Source organism: Heterocephalus glaber, unplaced genomic scaffold (assembly GCF_053883595.1).
Source record: "Heterocephalus glaber isolate CG9 unplaced genomic scaffold, H.glaber_assembly_v1.0 deba00001744, whole genome shotgun sequence".
NCBI classification, from domain to species: domain Eukaryota; kingdom Metazoa; phylum Chordata; class Mammalia; order Rodentia; family Bathyergidae; genus Heterocephalus; species Heterocephalus glaber.
The window spans coordinates 5,023,781-5,042,869 of NW_028258450.1; the positions used below are offsets into that span (position 1 = coordinate 5,023,781).

The following is a 19,089-nucleotide window of genomic DNA, read 5'->3' on the forward strand; positions in this document are numbered from 1 at the left end:
GGCTATAAATACCTCCGCCGGCTCGGCAGGGGCCCAACACTCTAGGCTAGAGCCCGGTGCCTTAAAATTCATCATCTCTAACTGCCCAGTTTTAATAACCGAGGCGCTGACAATACCTCAGATACTTTTATTGCCTCTTGGCACTCACATCCCAAGCCCATCTTCCCACAGTGCCATTCTTTACTACCCGAAAACAACCTCCCAGGTTCCGCGCGGGGTAAGAACTACAACTCCCAGAAAGCTCAACTCTCCAGTGAGTTGGAGCCGAGGAATTTTTTCAAGGTTCGCGGGCTCGCTCGCTATTGGTTTTCAAGGAGGCGTGGCTACAGGAGGCCCGTGGCGGTGATTGGCTGGAAGCTCCTGCTGCTCAAGATCCCAGAGGAGGTGGCGGAGCCTGCGCAGTTCACAGTGCAGAGCGTCATCTGTCACCGGACCTGTGAGGCGCAGGCGTGGGCTCCCCAGGGGCAGGATGAGGGGAGGATGTGAGGAGAAGCTTTCGAAGATATCCCCTATGAGACCGAAGGGGTAGTGTCAGTGTGAAAATGAGCGTGAGGCGGTTGCACCACGCCCCCCAAAAAGAAAAATCTCCTGGAGCGGGATCCACTCAAACGCGACTCTCGGGGTCCCGAAGGATGATGGGAGTTGTAGTCAGCCTGCGGCCGACCAGTTGCCTGGGAAACGGCGATGTTCTTGGGTGCCTGAAGAAAGACTGGGAACTAGGTCTTGGGGATTTCTGAGGGTGGAAGGGCCTGGACTCTGAGATGAGTGAGGGATCGAAAATGAAAGGGGCTGAAGACTCAGGAATTCTGAGAAATCAGAAGGAACTGGGCGCTTGAACTCATATCCTGGAGAGAAGGGGGCTGGGTCCAGCATTTACATCCTGGGAGAGGAAAGGGCTCGGGGTCCAGAATGTTGCGTCAGAAGGATGGAGTGGGGAAGATGTACTCCTGGGTCCTGAGGGGAGAAGAGAGCTGACAGCCCAGTGCTTTATGCCCATTCCTCCTCACCTGTGGCCACCACATCTCGCTCTGCAGGGGGAGGGTCCCAGGCAGATGGTGGCCTGAGCCCAGGACCCAGCTGGTAGTTGCTGAGCATATGGTGGAGCTGAGCTGGGGTCAGGGTGGGATAGTCAGTTCGTAGGCTGCTCCAGGAGGCCTGGTGGGAAGACCAGGTAAGAAGTCATGATAGAGGGACCAACAAGAAGGGAGTGCATGTAGGGTCGGATAGCAGAGTGGGTGCCATGTCTCTGGACAACATGAAGAAAATGGTCGCTGAAGTGATGGTGGTCAAGGGTGTGCTTTAAGCAGTTTTCAAAAACTGATGAGCATGGGCCGGGGATTTAGCTCAGTGATTTCGCCGCCTGCTGCGAAAGCACAAGAACCCGAGTTCGATCCCCGGTACAAAAAAAAAAAACAACTGATGAGCTGAGCCAGGCATGGTGGCACACACTTGTAATCCCAGCACTCAGGAGGCTGAGGCAAGAGGATCACCTCAAATTCGAGCTAAGCCTGGGCTATATAGAGAGTTCAAGGCTAACCTGAACTACATAGTGAGACCCTGTCTGGAATTAAAAAAAAAAAATCATGTGCTTCAGAGTAAATGAGGATGTAGGAAGTAGGTGAGGAACAAGATTGGACACTAATTTATATACTGACAAGAGTTTGATATTCCATTGTGGCCACTTTTGTACCTGTGTGACAATTTATATGCTTGGCGTAGCTGACACCAGAATCGTCAGTGTGGTTAAAATCAGGCTCTCTATCCAGATTGCCTGAGTTCAGAAATCCCAGGCTGGCTATTAACCTTCTGGAAAAATCATATGTCTCAGTTTTCTCATCAGTAAATTGGGAGAATAGGACTTGTAGGGTAATTGTGAAGATGCAATATGGCAAGATGGTAAAGTACTTGCAAGGAACACTGCTTGGGGCTTATTAAATGCATTGTAAATGTTTGATAAAAGAAAGTAAATGAAACTGGGTATGGTAACACACCTGTAATCCTAGTACTCTAGGATTTAGCCTGGGCAATTTAGGGAAACCCTGTCTCAAAATTTTAAAAAGGGAGGGGGGTGCTGGGGATATAGCTCAGTGCTAAGGCACTGGGTTCAATCCCCAGTATCATAAAATAAAGAGATAAATGAAATCCAGGGGACTGTCATACCTGAATCAGTATCCTTATCTGAAAAACTGTCAGTTAATAACTTAGTTCCTTTATTTTATTTTTTTTTATTTTAGACACAGAATCTCAGTATGTAGTTTAGGCTGGTCTTGAACTAACTGTATAGCCCAGGCTGGCCTAGAACTTATGGTGCTCCTCCTGCCTCAGTCTCCTGAATACTGAGATTACAGGCGTGCACTGCCATGTCTGGCAGTTAATAACTTACTTATTTTCTTTCTTTCTTTCTTTTTTTTTGGTACCGGGGATCAAACTCTGGTCCTTCTGCTTTCGAGGCAGGTGGCAGAACCATTGAGCTAAATCCCCAGGCCATCTTTTTTTTTTTTTTAGTAATTTACTTTCATGAAGATTTGTCAGCATTAAGCTAGAAGTGCCTGGCTTGTAGTTTATGTTCAATGACTGGTTTTTGTATTTGTTTGGTTTGTTTTTTGTCTGTCTGTTTTTTTTTTTTCTGTTTGTTTTTTGTTTGTTTGTTTGGGGTTTTTTTGATACCAGGGATCGAACTCAGGACCTTGTGCTTGCAAGGCAGGTGGCAGAACCACTGAGCTAAATCCCTGGCCCTGTCTGTCTGTTTTTGAGACAGGGTCTCACTATGCAGCCCAGGCTGGCCTCAAACTCCCAGTGATCCTCCTGCTTCAGCCTCCTGAGTGCTGGATTACAGGCTTGTGCCACCATGCCTGGTTTTGATGACTGTTTTAACTGTCACATTTCTTGGTCAGCATGTCACAGGGTCATACCCTGCAAACTCTGAATACATTGCACTGGGATTCGGACACAGCTGAGTTTGGTTGTTGGTGGTGCTGGATTCCTTCTAGCTGCCCCTGGTCATCCAGTGTCTGAGCTAGGGCTGGGCATGACATGGGCATTCCCGGGGTGGGGGAGGTGCTGGCTATGGAAGGTGTGTGAGCAGGACTGAGGAGTCAGAAGTCATGGTCAAGTAGAGCTGACAGGAGTCACCTTGAGCAGAGAGGTGCGGGGCACGCACAGCAGGTTCACAGCAATGGAGAGTTTCCGGAAGAACTCAGTAGCAATGTCCGCCAGCCCAGCCCCCTGCAGCCAGTCGAAGACAAGGTCCAGGTTGGTGCGGATCTGGACAGCTCGGGACCACTGGTAGAAAGGTCGGCTTTGACCTGTGAGGGAAGAGCATGAAGGACGGTGGGTGGGTGGACTGTGTTCTGCCTCCCAGATGCTTCCTAGCCTAGAGTTTGGGACTGGAGCCCACTCCCCAGAGTACCCAAAGGGGACGCTTCAGCCTCTGTGCCCTGTCTAGCCAGATGTGGCTGCTGGGGTGGGGTGGCGGGGGGGCTCCCGTCTTCACACCTGTGCCTCCTGGCCCAACCCTCACCTCGTTCCATCAGTGAATTGAGAAGGGATGCATTGGAGAAGAAGAACAAGTAGCCAAAAGTCTGAGAAACGAGGTCTGGATGCAGCTCACACTGGCTCGTCAATTCCAGGGCTGCCTGGAACACGCCCAGGGTAGGCTTCAAGCCTGGGGGCATAGCCCCCAGCTCCGTGCCAGGCCCTGGCAGCTCTGCTCCAGCTGTGAAGGGGTTGCTGTCCAGCAGAGCAGGCAATGTTGAATAAAGAGTCTGAGGAGATACAGAGACAAAAACATTAGTGACCGGATCACACTCCCTGAAAAGTACAGAGTGGTAAGCATGAAGATAATAGGAAGCTCCCCAAAGGCTCCTGGGAGTGTAGTCCATTCTACCTTAAACACCTGACAGGGTTCCTTGAGCAAATCCCATTTGTACAAGGGTTTCTAGCATTTATTAACCCTGGAACAACTCAAGTCTCAAGAAAGAATTTTTAAATGCCTGTGATACCTGCACTTGAGAGGCTGAAGCAGAAGGATTGCTATGAGTTCAAGGCCAGTCTAAATTACATAGTGAGACCCTGTCTCATAAAAACAAAACAAAAATAATTTCCAGAAGTTTCTTGGGTATTTTAAGACCACCTCTCATACATTATAGTACTTTTAATTCTCAGCAGAGACAGCTCAAGAAGGACCAAAGATATTATACAAAGAAGCCCTCTTCAGTCAAACAATTATTTACCCAGAATTCTCCAAAGAAAGAAAAAAGAATGGAGGAGAGTCAGGAAGTGGAAAGTGAGATCAGGCCAAGAACAGGAAATGAGATCAGAGACAAAAGAAAAGACTACACTTGGCAAAGATGTACAGGAAGTGAAGCCTCAGAGAACAGAGCTTCACAAGTGAGGAAGCTCAAAGAACTTGGAGGCTATCTGTCCCAAAAGATCTCCCCTTATTTTACAGAGAGGGGCCCACAATAAGCCAAAATCTCTGAGAAGTCCAAGAAGCAATATTAAGGTCAAAGATGGTAGTAGGGAAACAACCTGCAGGAAGAGCACTCAGGGAGATTGAGGCCTGTGGCTCAGAAAAGGGAGTGAATTCAGAGTTCCAGGAAGTGAGGTCAGCAAGCACAGGAAGTGAAACTTGATTAAAGAGGACCTTTGAATTAAGTGACAGTGCCTGGCACTGTTTTATTTCTCTATAACTTTATGAATTATGATAGACTTAGAAAATGAGCCAGGTATGGTGGCGCATGCCTGTAATCCCAGCATTTGAGAGGCTGAGGCAGAAGGATTGCCACAAGTTCAAGGCCAGCCTGGGCTACAGAGTCCAAGGCCAGCCTGAACTAAATAGCAAAACACTCTCAAAAAAAGAAAAAGAAAGAAAATGAGAGATTGATTAATTGATAATGGCAATATAACCAGGTAAGAGGTCAGCCTATCAAGAGGTCATGATAGCTAAGACAGGAAAAGAAGGCAGAAAGGCAGGAAGTGATGCAAGCTAAACCGGAAGTGATATCACAACACAACACGGGTGAGATGGGAAGTGATATCATAGGAGAAGGAAATTTTGAGTCCAATAGGAAGTAGCATCAAAGTAATACAATGTAGTATAAACAGAAAGTGATATTGTCTCAACCAGGAAGCAAGAGGAAAGGCCAACCTTGGTGAGGTAGTAGACAGACTGCTGGAAGGTACACATGATGACCTCATCTAGGAGGGCCATAGCCTCATCACATAATTCCAGGTCGTTGCAGAGCTGCGAGTCTGAGGATAAGCCTGGGGTAAGAAGTAGAACCAGATGCTGGCAGCCAGGACCCCAGGTCCAGGTCCAGGGAGTAACAGGGGCTGGAAGAGGGCTGGGCCTGGGTCAGAACTCACCATCCTGGTCAGCTTCCTTCTCCATTTCCAGCACCTTCTCCTGCACAAAGCTCAGCAGCTCTGTGGTGTTGGCCATCCACAGCATGAGCGGCCGCAGCTCCACAGACACAGCCTCTGGAGTCAGGGGCACCTCAGGGACCCCTTCCGTGTGGCTGGAGAAAAAGGAAAGAACCTTTCACCCCAACCACCATCATAGTCTCCACACCTTCAGATCTGAGTCTAAGTTGGGGACCAAGTGAACCCCCATTTCACAACTGGGAAAGCTGAGTCCCAAGGAGGGACAGAAACATGCACTAAGACATTCAGAGAAAGAACTCGGAACTGGATGCATACCGGTCCCCTATATCACCCCAGATTTTTCTGCCCAGAATTTCTCTTACTTCTCTGGCTGACGATCTCCAATTTCCTTAATCTTTTCCTGTGGAACAGTAAGATCAGAATCAAGATGAGGAAATCGGGGGAAGAGGGGCTCCTAAGGGGCTCTGGTCTTTCTCTTTTCTTCCAGTATAGGGGATTGTTTTGCACTGAGCTACATCCCCAGTCCTTTAAATTTTTTGTTATTAATATGTTTGTGACACATAGTGATTGCAGTGAGCTTGGATTTGAGATAGATATCTATTTCTTGGCCAGTCCTCCCCCCCCCCCTTTTAAAGACAAAGTCTCTAAATTGCTAAATTGCTGAAGTTGGGCTTGAATTTGTTATCCTCCTGCCTCAGCCTCCAAGAGTGCTGAGATTACAGGCGTGCACCTCCACAGCCAGCAACATTTCTGACAGAGACTCTCCCTGCTTTTCAGATGGACTCTAATCCCCAGGCTTCACAATGATCTCTGTCTCTTCTCTCCACTGCAAACACACAGCCCTATGATCAGGAGTGGTCTCCAGCCCTCTTCTGCTCAAATGGTGCTTCTTACCCTCAAGAAACTCCCTACATCTTCCCTCTGACTCGGGTCCTAGCTCAATAGGATGGAAGCTTCCCTCTACATTTAATGACTTCTGGCACTTCCAAAAGTAGTCCAACGTTGCAATCCTGATCTCGTCCGTACTGCACAGCCTCTCATAATGGTCTCTCCCAACCGATCTCCCCCCACCACTTCTCAGAATGGTTCATTCCAGGGTCCCACACCTCCAAAGGCAGGTACTGCCTGCTCTTTTAGCGCAGTGGACCAGTCCATAACTCCCAGCATCCCACGGGCCCCCTCCCCGAGGCATCACGGGAAAGATAGTTTCTCTCGCTCGCGTCCGAAGACAGAGCAGATGGTGGGGCGGGGAGGCTGCGGCAGAGACTCGGGGAGCCGGTGGGGCTGGGCAGCGGTGGGGGGCGCTCACCCAGACGACCTCCTTGATGAGCCGGGCCAGCCGGCCCAGCATTCGCGGCAGGTGGCCCAGCTCCAGCTCGCGGGCAGAATGCTGCACGCACAGCGCGAGCAGCGTGGCGGGCCCGAGCGGTGGCAGGGCCCCGGCGCCCGAGGCCGCGGCGCGCACGATCTCGCCCAGCAGCGCCTCCTCCTCGCACGGCCGGAATCGCAGGACGGGCTCGCGGCCGTCCAGGTAGGCGGCCAGCGCCTCGCCGCGCTCCTGCAGGCCGCGGCCGCACAGGCGGCAGGAGAAGGCCCAGCCGAGGCCGGGCGGCGTGGCCACGGGGCGCGCGGGCAGCCACGGGGGCCGAACCGGCCCGGAGCTCCCGGCGCGCGGGTCCTTGTACATGAACAGGAAGTGCTCGCCCAGCCCCAGCAGGTCTCCAGGGTGCAGCTCGGCCTCCCGCAGCAGGAGGCACCCGTTGTGCGTAACTGGGGCGCCCCGGGATGGGCGCACCATGGCTGGGGGGTCAGAGCCCGCGCGCACTGTGCAGTGACACGGCAGGATGTCAGGGGCGTTGAGGAAGGTGTCCACGTATGGGGCAGGGGACCCGCTGCAGGACGACGGGGTCCTGCCCCGGCCGAACACGTGCTGCTCCCTCGTCATCAAGTACACCACGAAGTCCTGGAGGAGAAGTGAAGATGGCGCTGAGGACACCGCTACCCAACAGATCCCTCTCCCACGATCGATTCTCCCGACCCCACCTCCTTTGAGTGGACTCTTGCAAGGCAATCTCCAGGCTTCCCCGAGGACTCTCCTCGCACCCCACCTCCCATGAATGGAGTCTTACAAGGTACTTTCTATGGTAGGTACTCCCATGATGTGCATCCCAAAGACCCCGTGTACAAGGAAACCCTTTATGGCGTGGACCCCACTGTGCTCCTCCCTCAAAGAATAGCTGCTTCCAAGATCTTTCTCCAGTTGACTCTCATCTTCTCAACACTCCTGAAGGGACTCTGCCGATCCTACAGTGGACTCTCCATGACATGCAGCCCAAGGAATGGGGCTTCCAAGGACATCCCATCATCCACACCCTCCGAGAATGGACCTTTACAAGAAACCTTTCTGCATTTCTCTGGCTCACTTGTCCTTTATTCCCCCCCATCATGGAGGCTTTCAGATACGTTCCCCTTTCAACTAACAGTTTCTCAACATCTCAGAGCAAAGGATGAATTTCTTCAGAGTTCCCCTTTGAATAGAGGGTTCTTCCATTACTTCCACTCCTGGGAACGCAGAAGTCCAAGGAGACCCTTTCTACAATGGACTCTCATTTCGTCCCATCCCAAGATGAGCTCGTCCCAGGAAACATCCTTTTACATCGACTCACTCTTCCCCCTACTCGGGTGATGGAGGATTCCAAGGACCTCCCCTCAATCGACAAGAGCTCTCAGTATTTTCATCCCTAAAGTGGACATCTCCAGAGATCTCCATTTCCTGGGCTCTTCCAAGCCCATTTATGAAGAGATGCTTCACAGAGATCCCCTTCTTACAGAGTCCTGTTTCATCCATCACATGAAGAGATGCATGCAGAAGACCCCTTCCTAAAAATGGACTCTCTCACCTCCATCCTATAAAAATGGAAGCACTGTCTCTCTTCCTACAATGAACCCAATGTTCCAGAACTCCTGTTGTCACCCAAATATGAAAAATATATAGAAGTATCAGTACCACCTGCCTCCATCAACAATGGTTAAGTTGTTCCAATGTAAACCATCATCTTTTACAAATGAATTAGTCCTCACTCCCATAAAGAAAATACTGTATAGGCTTATCCAGAACAAGATGCCAGGCACCAACTGACTTCCCTGTCCTAGTAGATGCACTCTTTCCTCTTCCTCAAGAGATGGATGCTTGCAAGGGACTCTTCCACAGTGGACTGACTCTCCCTTGAGGAACACAGTGTTTCTCCCCAACCCGTTTGTCCCTCCAGTGCAATTTTTTCCCCCACCAGGCTGAACTCGAACTTGCAGTCCTCCTGCCACAGCCTCCCAAAGTGCTAGGATTATAGGCCTGCATCATCACACCCAGCTCCTCCAGTGGAGTCTGTCAGCCATCTAACCCCCGCTTCCTCTACTTTCACCGAGTTATTTGCTACTCTGGAACCTTGCTGGATCGCACCTACCAGAGTAGCTGAGGCCACTGAGACCACAAGAATTCTGGGAATTGTAGTTTGTTGCTCTCCAATGGCACAGGGCATAGAGAACTCCAGGTAGAGAAGGCTGCGCTAACCTGAGCGTCCTGGTAGCCCTGGAGCAGCAGGAAGTAAGGGTGGTTGCTGGGGGCCTGGATGAGGCACTGAGATAACTGATCGAAATCTCCGGGGTCTCCAGGTCCAATTTGGGCATCGGCTGCCCCGGGGGCCATGCTAAGCGCCTGCTGCCTGCGTTCCTGTTGCCGCCGACGCCGACCCTGCAGGTTAAGCTCCGATACGCTGCGCCGTAGGGACAAATTTTCCGAGCGCTCCTTGCCCCCGGACCCAGCCGGGGCCCCTGATCCCGACCCTGGACCAGGACTAGCCAGCGCGGCTCCTCCAGACGCTGCTCGGGAGCGGCTTTTCTGCGGCCGCCAGGAGGGGGCGCCCGTGCCTGTGGAGAGAGATGGAAACAGAGGCTGAGACTAGAAAGTCAGGTGGAGAAACGCGGCTGAGACCACCTGGCGACAGAACCCGCCACGGAGAGGTGAGGCCGCTTCCCACACTTAGGTTTTGCAGATGCTGTTCCCTGTTCCTGAAACACACTGCCTGCCTAATTTCTACCCATCTTACAGTTCTCAGCTCAGAAATTCATTCGTTCTCTTAACAAGCATTTCCTAAACACCTACTATGTGCTGAGGGCTGATGTAATCACTCACAAAGACTGTCCTAGGGAAATGGAAACAACCTACTCAGAACACCCTTCCCTGACAGTCCAGTTCGAACCCAGTAACTATACTGAGGCCCAAACTGGGCTTGTCTGGACCCAGCACATAGTAGGTTCTCCGTGGAAATAATCTTAATGAATCAACTGCTAATTCCCACTAAGCTTGTGATCTGGGAAAGTGGGAACTTCATGCCCCGCTGTATCCCCAGGACCCTAAAAATGTGTGGTCCACAGTAGGTGCCCAGGGAATGCTTAGGGGAGATGAAGATTATGATTTGCCACTTGTTATGAAACACCTATATGTGCCAATCCTTTATGTACACGAAAACATTGACCCTTCACCTAGCACTCTGCTGAGATTAACAGGCAAAGAATGGATTAGAATTCAAGCCTGAGTTCAAATAGTTTTAATTGTTACAACACCTTTTCTGCCCAAGGGAGATTTAGAAACAGAAAAGCAATGCTCCCTGCTCCCTGAGCAGCCCTGGGCCTCAGTTCACCAGGGCCCACCCCTGCCAAGCTCCGTCCTGCGCTTGCTCTTTCACCTTTGACGCCACCTCCTGTTTCCAGCCCTGTAGCCCTGTAGCGTCACCTTCCTGGGCCTCTATAGATGCCTCTTCCTCCAAGAGATGGGGGAGGGGCGGGGGAGAGGGGAGGGGGAAGTAAAAAGAATTAGGATGTGTTGTGTACATGTACCAACTCCCCATGATGAATGTAATCATTGTGTACTGCAAACATGTACTCATAAAAATAAAAATTAAAAACCAAAAAATACCTCTTCCTCTAGCCCCCTCTTCTCCCACACTTGGCAGCTAACCCAGCCTAAGGCTGCCGGATCCCTCTCCTGCCCCTCTGAGGCTCTGCCCACTCAGGCTCTCCAGACCCCGCTGGAGGGCAGGAGACCATTTTCTGTTCCTCCAGGTCCCTCCCTCCCTAGGCTCCAACCACATAGGCCACGCTTCTCGGGAACAGCATGAATCTACTTCACAGACTGCCTCCGGGCACGAAGATCCACGTACCAGGTGCCATTACACATCACCACGCCCAACGTCAGGTCCTGCCTTGCCGTTGACTCTGAACATCACTCAGAGACATCATCCATGGCTGTTTCTCCAGCTCCTTATTCTTTTTTTTTTTTTTGAGGCAGGGTCTCCCTTTGAAGTTCAGGCTGGCCCTTAACTCACTATGTAGCCTAAGTTGGCCTCGAACTTCCAGCGATCCTCCTGCCTCAGCCTCCCGAGTGCTGGGATCACAGGTGAGCGCCACCTCTCCCGGCTCCTCTCCATCTCCTAATCATTCCATTTTCCATTTCCATCAACACACAGGCAGAATCCCTCAGCACCCTATAAACTCTACCCATCCTGCAGCCACACCCAGCTCCCGGATGCCACAGACACAATCCTGAGCATCTGCTCCTCCTAGACCCACTACACATTCAGCCTCCTTCAAGATAGCCTGAAATATAGGACCCCATCCCCATCCACGAGCCAGGCCACGACTCCCATAGCCCCAAGCCCCGCCCACAAAGCCCGTTCAGCCACAGGCCTCACCCAATTCTCAGACCCGCCCCTTTGTTCCCGCCAACCTGACGGACCTCTGCCCTGCCCCAGCTCCACCCTCCACCTGATCCTCCCTGCAGCTACTACCCATCCCCTCCGCGGTCCCCACATCCCCCCCCAGCCCCACCCCTGGGCCTGCCCCTATAGAGCTCCGACCCCAAATCCCAATGGCCCAGTATCACTGGCCCCACCCCTCTCCCTGTAGGCCCCGCCCCGAGGCTCCGCCCCCAGCAGTCCATCCAAGGGGTGGTCAAGTCCAGGGCAGCCCCTCCCGGCTCACCTTTGCCTTCGGCCGCCCCGAAGGCCTCCTGCTCCAGGCGCAGCGCCTCCTCACGGCCGCGTAGCTCAAAGCGCCGCGCCCAGCCTGGCCGTGCGCGCCACAGCTCCTGCACCAGCAGCGGGCGCTCCCAGTCGCCCAGCACGCGCAGGTGCTCTGCGCGCCACTCGCCGCTGCCCGCGCTGCCTGCTCCGCCCGCCGCGGGCCGGCCCAGGGCGTCGCACAGCGCGAAGGCGTCCACGCAGCTGCTCTCGCCTTGGCTGCCGCCGGTGCTGCCGGCCAGCCCGTAGCGCTCCAGGGCCTCGGCCACGAGCTCCCGTGCCGTGGAGCGCGCGGTGGCCAGCACGCTCTTGTAGTTGGTCCCCGACGCCAGCCCCGCGCCGAAGATCTTGAGCACCCCGGGGGGTGCCGTGGGGCGGGTGGCCAGCGGGGGCTCCGGGGCGACGCCCGCCCCCAGCTCGGGCAGCTTCTTCTCGCTGGCCCAGCGCTGCGCTGCCCCCGGAGTCCCGGGGACCCCAGCGCCTCCGGCCCCCGAGGCCCCAGTCCCCGAGCCCCGGAAAAGCTGCGAGATGCGCTTGGCGCGGCTGCCCGAGGCGCCCCCCGCCGCCTTCACAGCGCCCACGCGCCGCAGCTCCACGTGCGGTGGCGGCGGGGCCATCGACTCGCTACTGCGACTCCCCGTGTCCGAGGACGAGGACCTGCGAGCCGGGCGGGGACGGGCGCGGGAGAGACCCAGAGAGGGACGACAAGGACAGAGAAACAGGGGCAGAGACCCGCAGGGGATGGAGATGGGGGTGGGGAAGAAATTGGAGAAAAAGGAGAGAAAATAAATAAATAAATAAACAAACAAACAAATGCGAGTCCCACAGAAGGAAATGCCAGGAGGGGAGTTAGAGGGGAGTATGGAAGGGGAATCAAACCCTGTGCCTTCTCTGCCGGTCTCCTGCCCCAGCTCTGCCCCGCACCCGCCCTGACGTCACCCTAGGGTCCCTGAGTGTCTCCACTCCACCCCCAGCTCACTAGCCCATTCAGGACAGCAACCTTCTCAGGGGCAGTGCAAGGCCTGGGTCACCAACAGGGACAAATGGGAGGGAGGCAGGCGGGCAGGGCAGGTGCCCACTCACTTGACAGAGGCAGCGCTGGGCCAGCGTCGCCCCAGCTTGGCGAGCTGCTTCCTGGGGGAATTGATCCACAGGCCCACAGGGAGATGCAGCTTCCCGAAGCGGGGGCTACCGCCCTCCTTCCGTTCACCAGATAGCATGGCCCTAAGGATAGGTAGATAAGGCCCCTATGTCTAAGGCACTGGGTGGTGGTGACGGAGGGGGTGGAGAGGGATTTGGGCTCCTGAGGCAGGAGGAGGAGGGGGCTGGGCTTAGGCTCCGGAGGCCGGGAGGGCAGGGATGGGCCTGGGACTCCGGCTCCCAGGACGGAGAAGGCTGTGGACTGACTCCAGCGTTCCTGGCTCTTACCCTGCTTCGGGTCCAGCAGCACCCGGAGGCCCTGGCTCCGTTGGCCCGAGTTCGTCCCCGCTCCCTCCGCTCGTGTAGCCTGCCTCTGCCCCAGCTCCCTTGCACTGGGTGGGGGACAGGAAAAGGCCAGAGGAAACCCGGCAGGAAGAGCGGGGAGGGGGCGTCCTGTGAGGTGACCGGACCCGGGGGAGGAGACCTGGGCAGGGCTGGCCCTGCCTTGCTCCTTGATTCTGGGAATCTGTCGCAGCCAGCCCGTTGATCTCTTCCACCAGCCGGGGCTCCTGGGTCGCAGCCTCTCCTCCCAGGCAGGAGCCCAACCCTCAGACCTCTCCTGTCATGGAACCAGAAGTTTGGATCAGACCAGAGGAGTGAGTCAGATACTTAGACAAAAAGACAAATCTTTATTGGCTCTCCAGATCTGTGGCCTTTTCCTTTGGTTGCGCAGCAGCTTCGTTGTCACTATTGACCGGTGAGCACTTCGGGTTGGCCGTGGTCGTCTTGCCCCTGTGAAATAACCTGGGGGAGGTCGGAGGGTGCAAATAATGGAGCCAGGTTAGGCTGTAGTTGAAAGAGGGACACTTCTCCCAACACCCACAAATCTTTATTCTAGAAATTATGCAAGCCCCACCCCCTGGGGAAGTCTCTCATTGGCTCCCAGGCCTACTTCTGCATTGGGTAGCCAGAAACCCCGCCCCTTCCTCCAAGCCGGCCTCCTTCCGTGGCTGCTCACACAGTGGCCAAGCTGCCAGCTATCAGAAGTATAGAGCCCACAGAGCCACAGATCAGCATCCCTAAGAGGCGGCGTCTCAGGATATTCTCGGGCTTTGGAGGCTGGAGGGTCTCAGGCAAGGACTCCAGGAGTTCTGAGGTTACGTTTGATGACTGCTGCTCCTCCTCCAGCCTTTTGGGCAACACTGATAGAGGAAGGGCAAAAGAGCAGTCCTAGCAGGGGATGAAGGCACCTGGCCCTAGTATCCAGGACCCCACTGCCACAGCTGCCCGAGGCCACACCCAGAATGAAGTCACGCCCCCACTCGAAGCCACGCCCTCGCTCAGGCCAGGTTTAGGAAACAGCGTCTTGCTCCTTGGGCCCTGGAAACCTCACTTCTCTACCCCTAACCCAGAGCTGACCTGTGACGTGGAAATAGATGATCGTGGCTGGGCCGTAACTCACGGTGCCCAACTCACAGCGGTAGTCGCCTGCATCCTCTGGCCCCACCAAAGGCTTGGTCAGGAGGGACTCCTTTCCCTTGGACTCCAAGGTCTCAGAATTGTTCCCCCAAACCTAGATCCAAGCTCAAGTGGTCACAGAGGTTGGGGAAATTCAGAGGTTGGAGAGTACTGGGGTGAGAAAATCACGGGGCCTCAGGGTCAGAGGGGAACCCAGGGTGACACTGGTCAAGGAATGGGGTCCCCGGAGATCAGTAGAGACCACACCTAGTAGGCCACCGGTCATGACGGGTGCAGGCCAGGGGACCCGGGGGTCAGCAGACCCAGGGGCAGGAGGGAGCCCGATGGATGTGGGCTCAAGGGTTACAGGAGTTGGAGGGCCACACCCTGTAAAAGCTGTAGTCAGTGAGTCCTTGAGAGGCCTGGTGCCAGTTGAGATGACAGTCCAGGATCATGTCTTCCATCTCATGGACCTCCACATTGCGACCTGAGGGAGGACCTCAGTAAGCGGGGGCGTCCCATCTGCACTCTCCCTGGGCGCTCCTCGGAGCCCGGCCTCACACCAACCCCTCCTGCCAGCTCCACTTCTCACTTCCGCAATCGTAGGACTTCAAACAGGTGTGCACCTCCTTCCTGCACTTGTTGCACCAGATCAGAGTCTGCAACATCGTGCCTGAAGAGACGAGCCCAGGCATGTATTCTTTCACCCACCAACCAGTGAGCGCAAGGCGAAGGGTTGGGCCCCTAGGACATTGGCTCGCCAATGAGGTGCAGTAAAGAGTGCAGATAGAATGCCACCCGCTACCCAAGAAATCCAAGCCAGGGAGAATGCTTCGGGCCAGGAGGGTCTCAGCTGTAAGAATGAAGAAACCACCCCCTCCAAAAAGGGGAGGGGGAGAGGCTGGGATTTGGGGCAGGGATGAGGGGTAAAGGACTCCCATCCATAGTCTGGACTTACCACATTTGTTAGGACAATAAACTGCCTCAGATGGAAGAAGAAAAGAGAGAAAGAGATGAGAGAATCAGATTTCTAAGTTAAAGATTGGAGGTGGGGGTTGGGGACAGGGCTGAGATTTGGGCTCTTGGGTTCCAGGGGAGGGAAGAACCTGGGCAAGGTCCCCTCAGGGTCACAGGGAGGAGGAGCTGAGGAGGCAGAGGGCCTGGACTCAGGTGCAAGGGGCTGGAGACAGGAACTCTAGGGTTGTAGGATGGGGCTGGGGTCCTGGGCTCCTAGCCTTCCTCACCCTCATTTTGGAACTGCTTAGCAAGTTTGACAAAGTTCTCTTTCTGTAGGTGCAGCATCCAAAACAGCTCCTTCACGAAGAGCTCCCCTGGAAGGAAGCAGGGAGTGCACAGTGCCCCCCCCCCCGGAGGTTGGGTAGAGGAGGGTGGCCTCTGTGAGCTGGAATTCCATTCTTATCTATTTATTTATGAGATGGGATCTCAACATGCTGCCCAAGCTGGTCTCAAACTCCTGGACTCAAGCAAACCTCCTGCCTTAGCCTCCCAAGTAGCTAGGACTGTAGGTGCAGGCCACTGTGCTGGGCTGGCATTTTCTAGTGTGCTCAGGGAATAGCACTGAAATCAATCAGTCAAGCTGATGCCAGCCCCTGGGCTAAGAATACACATGTATTCATTCATTCAATTTTTTTTTTTTTTTTTTTGGTACTGGAGATCAAACTCCCAAGGCAGGCAGTGGAATCACTGAGCTAAATCTCCACCCCTCATTCATTTGATCTTTACACCAGCTGAGGGAGCAAGGAGCTGCTAAGGTCTCCATTTTGGAGCTGAGGGAGGTTCCAAGTCTCTTGCTCAAGACCACAAGGCGAGGAAGCCATAGAGCCGAAACTTAAACCTGGCAGCCTAGCTCACAGCCTGGGGTCTGTCCTCCACCAGCTTTGGCATCCCCAGCAATGGCTAACCTTAGAGATTCTGGAGCACCCATCACCTCGGTGAATTTACCTCTTACATCACTGTCTGTAATTCGTTTCAATTCCTTCAGAAAACTCCAGGATGCCTGTTGCAGTGTGTCCTCATCTGTGGGAGTGGGGATACAGAACCCCAGGTTCCAACCCGAAAGTCTAGTAGGCTTGCCTCCCTGTAGAAACTACAATACCCATGAGGCCACAGGGGAAGGACAGGCTGATGAAGGGAGAAGCCGCCCATCACCTTCTGGGACCTGGACATTTATAACATAAAGTTGCAAGATGAAGAAAAAAAAAAAAGATAAAGGGGGGGGACACATTGTATTTGCTACAGAATCTGCACCCTAGCCTTCTCCATTCCTGAACTCAGGGGACCGTGTCCCCAACCCCCTCCTATCCCAGGACCCAAGAGGCCACCCTCAGCCCTGCCCTTACCAACAGCCCCCATGTAGGACTCCTCCTTGAACTGCAGGTTCTGGAAATCCTTCACACCCTGCTGCACCGTTTGCATCACATCTGCGTGATGCTTTGTGCTCAGGTGGCCAGGCAAGTAATCTGTCTCCAAGGACTTTAGCGCTGCCACCACAGATGGGTCACATATGATACAGCACCTTGCAGGCAGCAGGCAGCAGGCCAGGGCCACCAACAGGAGGGCAAAACGCAGGCCCATCGCAGCTAGAGCGTGCGGTCCTCTCACCCCAAACCGAACAGGTGGCTGCTGAAAGGGGAGATGCTACAGCTCATTTTAGACCTCAATGAGCCCCCTATCTGCAAGGTCGCCAGGAAACAGAGTCTTTAAGAAATCTCCAAATTAAGACATATCCTTCACCAAATGTCTCCAAAGTGTGAGACACAATCCTAATCCATGGGCCCCCAAATTTAGGGTCTGCATTGCATCCCAACTGAGAGACCACAAAAGCATTAAAGCAGGACACTGGACCCCTAACCCACAAAGGCTCCCCAAATCCCAATCCATGCCCTTCCCAACTCCCCCAAATCAATGTGATCCCAACCTCAAATGGATCGACTCTCAGACACCCCAAGACCCTCAAAACCTGTTGTACCTCCAACTGAAATTTCAGTGCCCAAACCAAATAAACTAGGCAGTACAGAGCCACCCTGGGTATTATCAAACTCAAAGTTCCCTCAACCAAAAATATACCCCAAATCCCTAAACGTGGGGACTTTATAAACTTAACTAAGACTCCCAGCCACCCTCCCGTCCCAGGGAGACCTTGCCCACTCTACCCCAAGACCAAGACCCCTAATTTGCAGGGCACACCCTTCTCAGGAACAGAGCCCCATGCAACCTAACCAGCGAGGCACCCCTCCGACCTTGATCTCTGACTCATGCCCTCAAACACTAGGCTTGGCTCGGGAGCCCAGTCCAGCTCCTGAGGGCTTTTGAAAGAGCGAGCTGGGTGCTCTAACATTTTCCCCCTACTAAGATTAAGGATTTCTGGGCCAGGGATTTAGCTCAGTGGTGCTGCCGCTTGCCTTGCAAGGGCAAGGTCCCAAGTTGGATCCCAGGTACAAAAAAAAAAAAAAAGATTAAGGATTTCGGGGTTAGGGCTAGGGAGACGTTGGCTGCATGGAATCGAGTTTGTCGACTTGGATCTGAATCATAGGCCGTCCCCTCTCTACCAGAAACCCCTGCCGTTTCCCCTTTTGAGTTTCCCACGTGGGGTCCCCCAAACCTCGAGATATTCCTTTGGCTTCCCTTGGCCCCGCCCAGAAGCCCAACTGTAAGTCTAATTGGATCAAAAGTCAAGGAGGTCTCGGCCGGGGCTCCGTGACGTCATAGAGGCGGTCGCCAATTCTTAGAGCTTTCGCAGCGTCCGCAGAAGGGAAGCCACCCGCCCGCTCCGGTTCCAGAGCCAAGGTCCGGTTATGGCCTTCAGCATCCTCCCTTCCCTTGGCCCCGGGGCCCAGGCTTCCGACTGGATGGACTCTGGCTGGTTGGAAACCCTGGCCCCCAGCCACAAAGATGCGGGAAGCGGCTGTTTCTCGCCTAGAACTATGACTCCCAGAAGGCCCTGGGGCCACTTTAGCAATAGCAAACTAGTGCCGTCAGCCCCATAGCTTTATGGGAAATGTAGTTCAAAAATGACAGCCCACTAGCTCCTCCACCTTCTCGCCCTTCTCTGCTAACCGCCGAGACTCCAGTGAAGAGATCTGGGATCCACACTAAGAGCCCCAGAAGAAGATACTGAGGACTTAAGACTTTTGGGTCCTGGAAGGTGCTTTTCTCCTTTTTTGCATGATTCTGGACACCAGATAAACAAGGACCACAACTCACATTAGCGCAACAGTAAAGGGCTGCTAGATCTGACCAGGTACCACACCCCAAGGCATCCTGAGTAAGGAAAGTCTGCAGCTGGGCATGCGCTATAATCAATCCCAGCGCTCAGGAGACAGAGGCAGGATCGCTGTGAGTTTGGGCCCAGCCTCGGCTACATACAGAGTTCAAGCCCAACTTGAACTACAGAGGAAGACCCTGTCTTAAAAAAACAAAAACAAAAGAAGTCCCTGAAAACTTTCTACTTTTCCTTTCACTTTTACACACACGTGCACCCGAAACACAGCTCCAAAACATCTGCAGAGACAGGGATTGGCGAAGTAGTTTTTTAATTCATACTCCCACTCTCCTATCTGTGGCAGAGGAGTGGGGACTGGTATCCTGAAATTCCCTGAGAAGACTAGCTATTGAGGTTCTTGGAATGAGGCATGATTAGATTTCACTGTATATAGGGTATCTTCCCTCACCATCCAAAAAGCAGCAAGGGCTCCTGAAATCTGAGTCCAAATCTCATCCTCCTTGATTAGGCCCTGTGCTCCTATCTGAGCTTGAGCTGGGCTGGGGGGTCTGTACACCCTTAAATACATTCATGCCATACCTGTCCAAAGCCAGATTTAGTGGTTCTGGGAGCTCAAGGGTACATAACAGTTGGCAAGGACCACAATGGCCCAAGCTTTCTGCAGGCTCCTGACCTGCAGAAAACAGACCCCAGATCCACAGTAGTCCAGCTGCAGAGGAGGAAGCTTCTTCAATCCTACGCCACAGCCAGTGTGTGCCATTTCTGTCTTTGGCAGTTTTGAGCTTTAAA

The 19,089-nt window shown here is 53.8% G+C and overlaps 2 protein-coding genes across 6 annotated transcripts; both read right to left on the reverse strand.

The window, feature by feature from the left end:
* Window positions 1-110: 110 nt before the first annotated feature.
* Rasip1 (Ras interacting protein 1) lies at window positions 111-13,016 on the reverse strand. 2 transcript variants are annotated; one of them, XM_087200436.1, is made up of 12 exons: window positions 12,888-13,016; window positions 12,543-12,683; window positions 11,422-12,116; window positions 8,954-9,309; window positions 6,695-7,348; window positions 5,748-5,785; window positions 5,368-5,519; window positions 5,150-5,253; window positions 3,521-3,764; window positions 3,133-3,305; window positions 1,008-1,155; window positions 111-509 (listed from the first exon to the last, which is right to left on the reverse strand). In XM_087200436.1, exons 2-12 carry the CDS (start codon window positions 12,677-12,679, stop codon window positions 310-312), a joined length of 2,901 nt encoding a protein of 966 aa, XP_087056562.1. In that variant the 5' UTR covers window positions 12,680-12,683; window positions 12,888-13,016; the 3' UTR covers window positions 111-309. The 2 variants fall into 2 exon arrangements, with proteins under 2 accessions (XP_087056562.1, XP_004867041.1); XM_004866984.3 differs by having other exon boundaries at window positions 5,150-5,265.
* An 80-nt stretch (window positions 13,017-13,096) lies between these two features.
* Window positions 13,097-18,997, reverse strand: Izumo1 (izumo sperm-oocyte fusion 1). Of its 4 annotated transcripts, none has more exons than XM_021246201.2 (10): window positions 17,680-18,997; window positions 16,418-16,697; window positions 16,020-16,094; window positions 15,302-15,388; window positions 15,016-15,036; window positions 14,650-14,730; window positions 14,444-14,544; window positions 14,019-14,172; window positions 13,618-13,801; window positions 13,269-13,403 (listed from the first exon to the last, which is right to left on the reverse strand). In XM_021246201.2, the coding sequence occupies exons 2-10, from the start codon at window positions 16,650-16,652 to the stop codon at window positions 13,289-13,291; spliced, it is 1,053 nt and encodes a 350-aa protein (XP_021101860.1). In that variant the 5' UTR covers window positions 16,653-16,697; window positions 17,680-18,997; the 3' UTR covers window positions 13,269-13,288. The 4 variants fall into 4 exon arrangements, with proteins under 4 accessions (XP_021101862.1, XP_021101860.1, XP_021101857.1 ...); XM_021246198.2 differs by having other exon boundaries at window positions 16,418-16,700; XM_021246203.2 differs by lacking the exon at window positions 13,618-13,801 and having other exon boundaries at window positions 13,097-13,403; window positions 16,418-18,997.
* Window positions 18,998-19,089: the final 92 nt, after the last annotated feature.